At 53.8% G+C, this 10997-nt stretch overlaps 1 protein-coding gene across 2 annotated transcripts; it reads left to right on the top strand.

The window, feature by feature from the left end:
- The first annotated feature begins 1282 nt into the window (after window positions 1-1282).
- AOC1 (amine oxidase copper containing 1) lies at window positions 1283-10755 on the top strand. 2 transcript variants are annotated; one of them, XM_030826146.1, is made up of 5 exons: window positions 1283-1364; window positions 5706-7291; window positions 8006-8291; window positions 9761-9893; window positions 10202-10550. In XM_030826146.1, the coding sequence occupies exons 1-5, from the start codon at window positions 1327-1329 to the stop codon at window positions 10466-10468; spliced, it is 2310 nt and encodes a 769-aa protein (XP_030682006.1). In that variant the 5' UTR covers window positions 1283-1326; the 3' UTR covers window positions 10469-10550. The 2 variants fall into 2 exon arrangements, with proteins under 2 accessions (XP_030682006.1, XP_030682005.1); XM_030826145.1 differs by having other exon boundaries at window positions 1327-1364; window positions 9704-9893; window positions 10202-10755.
- The last annotated feature ends 242 nt before the right edge of the window (window positions 10756-10997 follow it).

Here is a 10997-nt window from a genome sequence, read left to right on the forward strand (position 1 = left end):
TTGTACACTTTGAGCTCTTACATGTACGTCTTTGGTCCCTTTTGAGTCCGTTTCCGTGTGTGAAAGGGTCTGACTCCATCATGTGCCTGTGGCCCCTTTCCCTTTTAATCTTTGCAAGTCTCTTTTCTCAATCCATCCTCACTCCATTAACTTCATTGCAGTTTCCTTTGTGGAATGGAAACAGATTGTAGTCCTCAAAATCAGGTTGTTCCTGGAACTCTCTTCTAATCCAAATCCCCCCAATTCTCTGCGGAGTTGGTGAGCCCATAACTGAGAATACGTAACTCACAGTCCTCTTGAACACTGAGGGTGAAAGACATTAGCTTTGATTGTCTTTGTATCCATCATCATTTTAACATGTAAGGCAAATCCCCGTCCTCAGAAACACCGAAGACCTTCTGGAATTGCCAGCAAGCTTCAAGTTGACTAAGTGTGTTCACCTTCCTTCATCTCGCTGCCAGCGCACACTGAAATGACTTGCATTTTCGGCAGCAGGAAGGATGATGATGAGAAATACAAAATCCCCATAACCACAAAGCAGCATGCAATCCCTGAGCAAGCAAACCTTGGTAATGGGTGATGATGACCTCTTGGCGCTCCCGAGCCATGCACTTTTCCTGACTCTATTCTTTCCTTTCCGACCAGGAGTTACCCCCGTCACCAAGTTTGCCCTTCTCAACCTGACTAAGCCATGTTAGCACTGTCCGCCTGCTGCATGGGCACTACCTGCCCCAGTGTCCTCTCCCCTCTCTGCTCTGTGCCATAGCCTTAGCTACCCTGGCCAGCTTTCTCCCAGCCAAGTCCTTTGTCCTTTCTGAATCTGGTCAGGGTCTCAAAGATGGTTAAAAAGCCACCAAAGTTTGCAACTCGTCTTGAGTGGCTGCTCCTCCCAAACGGTTCTGCCTCTGGTGTCTTGTTCTAGGAGTGGTTGAATTCTGTTTTGCTGTGGGTGCCAGCCTCTATCAGCCCCTGCCCTGGTCCATCTATCAGCTTCAGGTAAGACTACTGGCTAGGAAATGGCCCCTTGTCCTTATTTCTGCCTCTAAAACGTGCCACCTAAATTAACAGATTGTGGCATTGCATGACTCGTCACAGAGAAGCCGAGGCAAATTCTTGTGTAAGGCGGCACTTGTCTGGAAACAGACTCAGGACAAGTGTGCTGCACAGCCAGCTTCCTCAAACCCACGCATGCCACTGTAGCTGCCCACAGAGGCACCTCCCAAGCCACAGGCCCCTCCTAGGCCGGCCCAGGCCTCACCTTGTCCCTCCCTGCAGGGCGGGGTCTGATTGACTTCAAGAAGGAGTCAGAGATCAGCTTAAGGGCAAATGCTGGAAGCAGAGCGAACTGGGAGCAGAGCACACAGGTGCGTTCTGATGGGTATTCGGGAGAGTCAAGAAGGGGCTGACCTGGAGGAAAGAAAAGCAGTGGAAGGAGGGCACAGAGTGAGGGGCAGAAGAAACAGGGCACAGAGTGAGGGGCGGAAGAAACAGGGCACACAGTGAGGGGCAGAAGAAACAGGGCACAGAGTGAGGGGCAGAAGAAACGGCACAGAGTGAGGGGCAGAAGAAACAGGGCACAGAGTGAGGGGCAGAAGAAACAGGGCACAGAGTGAGGGGCAGAAGAAACAGGGCACAGAGGGAGGAGGGCCAGGAAGTGAGGGCAGGAGCCCAGCACATCACAGAAGGTGCCTGGGTGCTTGGTGGCAGGCAACAGCTGGCCAGGGTGGAGTGGGGAAAGCTCAGAGAGGAGGGTGAGCAGGGAGAGGGCTTGCTTCCTGTTCCTGCCTGGAGGTCTCACCAGCCACCACCCCCACTGCCCCTGCACATGGGGACAGAGGTTTGTCCTAGGGAAAGCAAAGGTCTCTTCCACATCTTTCTCCTTCCTGGACAAGCAAAAAGAAACATGGGGATAAGAGGTTGTAAAAAAGGAGACCCAGCCGTGAAAGGACACGGAGGTACCCTAAATGCATACTGCCAAGCAAAAGAAGCCAACCTGAAAAGGCTGCAGACTGTAAGATTCCAAATACAGGACGTTCTGGGAAAGGCAAAACTATGGAGACAATAAAAAGAGCAGTGATTGAGGCCAGGCGCAGTGGCTCACGCTTGTAATTCCGGCACTTTGGGAGGCCGAGGCGGGCGGATCACGAGGTCAGGAGATCAAGACCACGGTGAAACCCCGTCTCTACTAAAAATACAAAAAATTAGCCGGGCGTGGTGGCGGGTGCCTGTAGTCCCAGCTACTCAGAGAGGCTGAGGCAGGAGAATAGCGTGAACCCGGGAGGCGGAGCTTGCAGTGAGCCGAGATTGCGCCACTGCACTCCAGCCTGGGTGACAGAGCGAGACTCCGTCTCAAAAAAAAAAAAAAAAGAGCAGTGATTGCTGGGGTTTCGGAGGAAGAGGTGGAGCACAGAAGATTTTGGGGGAAGTGGAACTACTCTGTGTGACACTCTAATGGTGGATCCATGTCATTGTCCGTTTGTCCAACCCAAGGAATATGCAGCAGCAGGAGTGAGTCCTGATGTAAACTGTGGACTCTGGGTGAGAGTGATGTGCAGCCTCATCAGCTGTAACAAATGTACGGCTCTGGTGTGGATATTGATAGTGGGGAGGCTGCGTGTGTAGGGGCTGTGAGTATACAGAAACTCTCAGTACCTTTCGCTCAATTTTGCTATGAACCTAAAATTCCTCTTTAAAAGACTCCTATTTAAAAGACTTTAATAGACTTTATAAACTTTGTTAAAAGACTTTTAATAGAGTTTTTAAAGACTTTTAACAGACTTTATGAAGTCTATTAAGAAATCTATTAAAGTCTATTTTTAAAAGTCTATTAAAAAAAAAAGTCTACTATAATCCCAGCACTTTGGGAGGCCAAGGCGGGAGGATCACTTGAGACCAGGAGTTCAAGACCAGCCTGGGCAACACAGTGAGATCCTGACTATATATATCTATATATACATGTATATATATATTTAAGTCTAATAAGCCTATTTGGGACCAGGCCTGGTGGCTCATGCCTGTAATCCCAGCACTTTGGGAGGCTGAGGCGGGTGGATCACTTGAGGTCAGGAGTTTAAGACCGGCCTGACCAACACAGTGAAACACCATCTCTACTAAAAACAAAAAATTAGCCGGGCATGGTGGTGCACACCTGTAATCCCAACTATTCCTGAGGCTGAGGCAGGAGAATTGCTTGAACCTGGGAGGCAGAGGTTGCAGTGAGCCAAGATCGCATCACTGCACTCCAGCCTGGGCTACAGAGCAAGACTCTGTCTCAGGAAAAAAAAAATAGTCTATTTAAAGAAGAAAAAAAAAGAGGCCTGGCCAATATTTAATAGGAGAACTCAAGAACTCACCTCATATTCTTCCTGCTGGCTCTGGGTTCCGCCTGCAGCCCCTGCCTCACCTGCTCCATCCAGGTGAGCAGGGCCTCCGAGAGCCCAAGATCGTGTGGGTTCCAGGGTCTTCTGCCAGCACCAGAGGGCAAGACAAGGCAACTAGAGGGACATCCCCATGAGAGGCCATGACCATGGAGCAAAACGAGGGCAAGGGGAGAGCCCTCGGGGAGGGGGGCATGGGAAAGGGAGAGAAGGACATCTCAGATCAGCCTTGACTGTGGCTTCCAGGGCTAGAGAGCCCTCGGGTGACGGAACAGGCCCAGCCAACACCTTTCATTGATCTGTGAATCAAGAACTGCCCATCGTGTACAAATTAAATACAAATGCTAAGGAGGCTAGTGGAGAAGTATGTTAGTTGGGGCCGAAAACAGAGCATTCCTCGGCAGCGCGGGGTTTCAGCTGACCTCAAAAGGTGGCAAAGGATGTGACACTGGCCCAGAGTCGGGTGGGAAGGGACAATGTGCAGCTGAGCTTCTCTGTAGGAAAAAGCCACGAGGAAAACAGGGCCTCTAGTTGACACGTGGGTTGTGTTCCCAACACTTGTGCTTCGGAAATGTGATGTGTAAATGCATTTTCCAAAAACAAAAGCAAGAAATGAAAAGCGTTCATGATGGTCAGGTTTCCTCAGTGGGTCACTCCACGATACACCCAAAGTGGAACTGCTGCACCTCAGTTACACCTCATACCCTGTGCCGCCGACTTTCCAGGTGAAATCCTCGGGGCCTGCCTTGCAGGCGGCCTGGGCCCCCTGGGAGGAGGCTGGGCCAGGCAGAGGTCTGAGACAGTAGCGGATTAACCCTCTCTGCTACCTGTCTGTCGGCACAGGAGAACGCGTTTTCTCCAGGTTTACCCCCAGGGCTTCTGATTTAGGGAGCAAAAGGCAACTACCTATGAAAACAAGGATCTCTCAGAGTCCAACCCACTCATGCATCCACCTTATAAATCAAGTGTCTGTGCCTCAGGCACTGCTTGCAGGAAGTGAAAGGCACAGCTGAGACAGGGAGGAATCCTGAAGTGGGGCTCCCAGGTCAACCCAGAGCCTTGAGGAAGGGGGTGCAAGGTGGCGAAGGCAGAGCTTCTGCAGGGAAATTTCACGGTGACAGCAGCCTTCCAGGGAGGCCCACAGCACCTAGGAGGATAAGTTAGGGTGTGGAGAAACTAAGGCTGGGAGACAGCTCCAGCCAGCGTCTGTAGCAACAGTGCAACAGGCAAGAGCAACAGTCTCCCAGAGACTCCGCACACAGCACACGGGAAGACAGAGTTGTGGCCACCACGTCTCCCAGCCCTGCAGGAGGCCCACAGCTACAAGCGCAGGATTTTACAGCTGCTTGGGGAATGGGGTTATGCGGTGAAGACCCTGACCCACCCTCCCTGAGAAAGGAAAAGGCATCTTCCTAAGATGAACCCCTCCCTGAGGTACCCTCCTAGTAGCCTTGGGTGGACAAGAGAGGTGAATGGGGCACAAAGAAGGCTGGGCAGGACTGGGCACCTCTACCTCACCCCCAAAGCCATCAGTCTGCAGCCTAGTCACACCTGAATCACTCTACATTGCGTAAAACTTTAAATGTGCTGGTGTCGATAGCCTGTATTTAATTTAACAAGAAGAGCAGCTAACATTTCTCATGCATTTCCTATATGGCCGACATTGTTACAAACACTTTATGTTTACTGTTTAATTGATTTCTCTCCACAACCCTAGGAGCTAAGCACTGTTGTCGTTATTTTCATTTTATAACTAAGAACATGAAGGGCCAGAGAGTTTAAGCAGCGTGCCCAAGGCCACACAGCAAGTCCTAGTGGCATGAGTCACTGGGACTTGACTCAGGCAGCCTGACTCCAGAGCCTACCTTTGAATTTCTACACTAAATTTCAAAATCTGTCTACCTAAAAGGTATTTCGTTGTGTCAGAAATGTAGTTTTGCTGTTAATACAGGTGTCTTCTTCTACAGGACACAAGAAGCACCTGGGGGCATGTGCAGGGGCCCAGCCTGGCCTCTGTGACTCACGGCGCCCCTGGCTGAGATAATACACAAAAACAAGAGCGTTCCCCTGAGTAAGAAAGGCTGCAGGACTGGAGGACATTTATAGAGGAGTGAGGGGAGGGCAGAAATAAATGGATGGATGCACAAGCAGTGGCCCGACAGCACTGGGGACTATGCATGGGGCCCCAGCTGCCCCAGGACAGCCTCCAGCTTGGGGCAGGGCAAGGGGAGGAAGCTCAGTCCATAGGAAAATTCCATGGCCCTAACCTGAGGGAAGCCCATCTCTGCCCATAAGACAACTAAGTTCATCTCCTCTACTGCATTCCAGAGCCACGGAGCGAGAGATGCCGGCCCTGGGCTGGGCCGTGGCTGCCATCCTGATGCTGCAGATGGCCATGGCGGAGCCCTCCCCAGGGACTCTGCACAGGAAGGCAGGGGTGTTTTCAGACCTAAGCAACCAAGAGCTGAAGGCAGTGCACAGCTTCCTCTGGTCCAAGAAGGAGCTGAGGCTGCAGCCCTCCAGGACCACCACCATGGCCAAGAACACCGTGTTTCTCATCGAGATGCTACTGCCCAAGAAGTACCATGTGCTGAGGTTTCTGGATAAAGGTGAAAGGCATCCTGTGCGGGAAGCCCGTGCCGTCATCTTCTTTGGTGACCAGGAGCATCCCAATGTCACTGAGTTTGCTGTGGGGCCCCTGCCAGGGCCCTGCTACATGCGAGCACTGTCCCCCAGGCCTGGGCACCAGTCCTCCTGGGCATCGAGGCCCATCTCCACAGCAGAGTATGCCCTCCTCTACCACACCCTGCAGGAAGCCACCAAGCCCCTGCATCAGTTCTTCCTCAATACCACAGGCTTCTCATTCCAAGACTGCCATGACCGATGCCTGGCCTTCACCGACGTGGCCCCCCGAGGTGTGGCTTCTGGCCAGCGCCGCAGTTGGCTTATCATACAGCGCTATGTAGAAGGCTACTTTCTGCACCCCACTGGGCTGGAGCTCCTCGTGGATCATGGGAGCACAGATGCCCGGCACTGGGCCGTGGAGCAGGTGTGGTACAACGGGAAGTTCTATGGGAGCCCAGAGGAACTGGCTCGCAAGTATGCAGACGGAGAGGTAGACGTGGTGGTCCTGGAGGACCCTCTGCCTGGGGGCAAGGGGCATGAGAGCACGGAGGAGCCGCCCCTCTTCTCCTCCCACAAGCGCCGCGGGGACTTCCCCAGCCCCACCCATGTGAGCGGCCCCCGCTTGGTCCAGCCCCACGGCCCTCGCTTCAGGCTGGAGGGCAACGCTGTGCTCTACGGGGGCTGGAGCTTCGCCTTCCGGCTGCGCTCCTCCTCCGGGCTGCAGGTCTTGAACGTGCACTTTGGCGGAGAGCGCATTGCCTATGAGGTCAGCGTGCAAGAGGCAGTGGCGCTGTACGGAGGACACACACCTGCAGGCATGCAGACCAAGTACCTGGATGTCGGCTGGGGCCTGGGCAGCGTCACTCACGAGTTAGCCCCCGGCATCGACTGCCCGGAGACCGCCACCTTCCTGGACACTTTCCACTACTATGATGCCGATGACCCGGTCCGTTATCCCCGAGCCCTCTGCCTCTTTGAAATGCCCACAGGGGTGCCCCTTCGGCGGCACTTTAATTCCAACTTTAAAGGTGGCTTCAACTTCTATGCAGGGCTGAAGGGCCAGGTGCTGGTGCTGCGGACAACTTCAACTGTCTACAATTATGATTACATTTGGGACTTCATCTTCTACCCCAACGGGGTGATGGAGGCCAAGATGCACGCCACTGGCTACGTCCACGCCACCTTCTACACCCCCGAGGGGCTGCGCCACGGCACTCGCCTGCACACCCACCTGATTGGCAACATACACACTCACTTGGTGCACTACCGCGTAGACCTGGATGTGGCAGGTAGGACTCAAAGCGAGACTCTCCCGTTCAAACGTCTGCATCCAGCCAATAACTTAAACTCCCAGGAGACGGCACTGTAACTCCCTGGTGGTGGAAAGTTAGGAGCATTTGCCTTCTGTAAAACCTAAAGCTAGAAATTAGTGTGTCCCTGAAAAATGGTGAAAGCGAACAGTGCCAAGGGTTGCGCTGGATGCAACAGTGTGGACTCTGTCCTGACCCTGGGGCTGTGCATGGGGCAAGGGAGGGGACAGTGCCTAGGAGGGTAAGAAGTGTCACTGTCTAGCGCTTTGAGATGGAGTGTAGTATTGTCTGGGAATATTCAGGGTGTCTCCTGGATGATATCACCATAAAAGAATGGCATGGGTAGAATGACTGATGCTGCCAGACCCAACAAGGCCACCAGGACCATACAGGCGGCTCCTGCCCCTCAGCCCCAGCCACCTCTCTGGACAGAGCCTCTCATGCCTGGAGAGAAATCAGTGCCCCTTCTCTGGGATTGCAGCCACAGCAGATGGGCATGAGCACAGCTCTTGAGAGGAACTTCCCAGAGTGGTAATGGAATCAGCACAGCCGCCCAGGGCATCCCCCAACATCCCGGTTATTCCAGACAGTTGGCTGTTGGATGTGGTGGAGGATGGAGATCCTGGGGCAGAATGAGGAGGTTTCAGTTCTGGCAGCTTGATTCTCGTTCTCCTTCTCCCTGCATACCTCCAGGCACCAAGAACAGCTTCCAGACACTGCAGATGAAGCTAGAAAACATCACCAACCCCTGGAGCCCGAGACACCGCGTGGTCCAGCCGACCCTGGAGCAGACGCAGTACTCCCGGGAGCGCCAGGCGGCCTTCCGCTTCAAAAGGAAGCTGCCCAGGTACCTGCTCTTTACCAGCCCCCAGGAGAACCCCTGGGGCCACAAGCGCAGCTACCGCCTGCAGATCCACTCCATGGCCGACCAGGTGCTGCCCCCAGGCTGGCAGGAGGAGCAGGCCATCACCTGGGCAAGGTGAGGAAGACCCAAGGGGCCTGGGGGAGAGTCAGGGGCTCCCCTCAGTGTGTGTGTCTGTGTCTGTCTGTGTTTGTGTCTATGGGGTTCCTAGTCTATGTGGTTTTGTATCTGGGCGTACATGCGTGTTGTGTATGTATGTGTATATCTGTGTGTACAATTGATCCTGAACAATGTGGGGGGGTAGGGGTGCCAAACCCCCAATGCAGTAAAAAAGCCAAGCGTAACTGTGACTTCCCCACAACGTAACTACAAATACTCTACTGTTGACCGGAAGCCTTACCACTAACATAAACATTCCGTGAACACATATTTTGTATGTTCTATGTGTCAGATACAGTGTTCTTACAATAAAGTAAGCTAGAGAAAAGAAAATGTTATTAATAAAATCCTGGCTGGGTGTGGTGGCTCACGCCTGTAATCCCAGCACTTTGGGAGGCCGAGGCGGGCAGATCACGAGGTCAGGAGATCAAGACCATCCTGGCTAACACGGTGAAACCCCATCTCTACTAAAAATACAAAAAATTAGCCGGGCATGGTGGCGGGCACCTGTAGTCCCAGCTACTTGGGAGGCTGAGGCAGGAGAATGGCATGAACCCAGGAGGCAGAGCTTGCAGTGAGCGGAGATTGCGCCACTGCACTCCAGCCAGGGCAACAGAGCGAGACTCCGTCTCAAAAAAGAAAAAAAAAATCCTAAGGAAAAGAAAATATATCTACAATCCATTAAGTGGGAGTGGCTCATCCCGAAGGTCTTTATCCTCGTCTCCTTCACTTTAAGTGGGCTGAGGAAGAGGAGGAGGAGGGGCTGGTCTTGCTGTGTCACCGTGGCAGAGGCGGAAGAAACCCCAAGTGAAAGTGGACTTGTGGGCTGGGTGCAGTGGCTCACGCCTGTAATCCCGGCACTTCGGGAGGCCAAGGTGGGCAGATCACCTGAGGTCAGGAGTTCGAGACCAGCCTGGCCAACACAGCGAAACCCTGTCTCTACTAAAGATACAAAAATTAACCGGGTGTGGTGGCGGGCACCTGTAGTCCCAGCTACTCGGGAGGCTGAGGCAGGAGAATCACTTGAACCCGGGAGGCGGAGGTTGCAGTGAGCCAAGATCGCGTCACTGCATTCCAGCCTAGGCGACAGAGCAAAACTCCATCAAAAAAAAAAAAGAAAAAGAAAAGAAGGAAGGAAAGAGAGAGAAAGACGACCCATGCAGCTCACACCCGTGTTGTGCAAGGGTTGCCTGCTCTTCTAGGCCTGTGTCTCTGTGCATTTGGGGAGGGGGGCGGGGAGAATTCCTACGGATCACCCAAACCTCGGTTCACAGCAGCCCGTCCTGCCGACACCCAAGAGAGATGATCTCTCATCTTGGGGAAGGCAATCATCTTCCTCTATTTTGACCCTGAAGCTGTTCCCTGGGCAGGGCTGAGGGGGGCCAGCCCAGGGCCCTGAGCCAAGCTGCTCCACCTCTGCCTGGCAGGTACCCCCTGGCAGTGACCAAGTACCGGGAGTCGGAGCTGTGCAGCAGCAGCATCTACCACCAGAACGACCCCTGGGACCCGCCCGTGGTCTTCGAGAAGTTTCTTCACAACAATGAGAACATTGAAAATGAGGTACTGCCCTGTCCCCAGCCCTGCCCAGTGCTGGCCCTGCCTCCTTCCAGCTCAGCGCAGGACCATCCTCATCACCATCAGGGAGTCCCAGCCACCCTTTGCCCAGATCTGTCCCCAGTCGCAGGAGCTATGCCTTGCTGTGGGGATGGCAACTTCAGAGGTCACAACAGAGCTGCTCATCTCTTTAAAAGGGGCTGGAGAGGAATTCAGCAAGTTTCCAGGCAGGACTGAAAATGACCAAAGGCTAGAGTGGCCTCCAATGGTCAGTACTCAGCCCTGCCCACTGAAGCCCACCCTGTCTCCTGCAGGACCTGGTGGCCTGGGTGACGGTGGGCTTCCTGCACATCCCCCACTCAGAGGACATTCCCAACACAGCCACACCTGGGAACTCCGTGGGCTTCCTGCTCCGGCCATTCAACTTCTTCCCAGAGGACCCCTCCCTGGCATCCAGAGACACTGTGATCGTGTGGCCTCGGGACAACGGCCCCAACTATGTCCAGCGCTGGATCCCTGAGGACAGGGACTGCTCGACGCCTCCCCCTTTTAGCTACAATGGGACCTACAGACCTGTGTGACCAGCCCCCAGTTCCTCCCCCAGTTCCTCCCAGGAAGCCCAGGAGCCTCACTGGGGCAGACAATAAACCCTCAGAGCCTCGCTCTGTGTGCTGCTTCTTGCGGGGAGGCACAGGGCCGTGTGTGTAGGAAACACACGCACAGACATGCACACACTCGCACAGACGTGTGCACACACACACAGACGTGCACACACTTGCACAGACGTGCACATACCTGCACAGACGTGCACACACATGGCATGCACTTTATTCACACTGGTCTACTGCAGCCCAGAAAAGCCACCATTACTAACAAAAAGGAAGCTCACCGAAATCCTGCACCTATCAGATTGGTTTTTTAAAATCTGAGACTGGCCAGGCACGGTGGCTCGCGCTGGTAATCCCAGCACTTTGGGAGGCTGAGGCGGGAGGATGGGAGGATCACTTGAGTCCAGGAGTTCGAGACCAGCCTGAGCAACATGCTAAACCCTATCTCTCCTAAAAAATACAAAAAAGTATCCAGGCAGGGCAGCATACTCCTGTAGTCCCG

This window comes from Nomascus leucogenys, chromosome 13, assembly GCF_006542625.1.
Source record: "Nomascus leucogenys isolate Asia chromosome 13, Asia_NLE_v1, whole genome shotgun sequence".
Taxonomy (NCBI): Eukaryota; Metazoa; Chordata; class Mammalia; order Primates; family Hylobatidae; genus Nomascus; species Nomascus leucogenys.

Coding starts and splice junctions, on each gene's coding strand:
- AOC1 (XM_030826145.1), top strand. CDS start 1,327: ATGCTGGAAGCAGAGCGAACTGGGAGCAGAGCACACAG. Junction 7,292..8,005: donor CGTAGACCTGGATGTGGCAG/GTAGGACTCAAA, acceptor GCATACCTCCAG/GCACCAAGAACAGCTTCCAG. Junction 8,292..9,703: donor CAGGCCATCACCTGGGCAAG/GTGAGGAAGACC, acceptor TTCCCTGGGCAG/GGCTGAGGGGGGCCAGCCCA.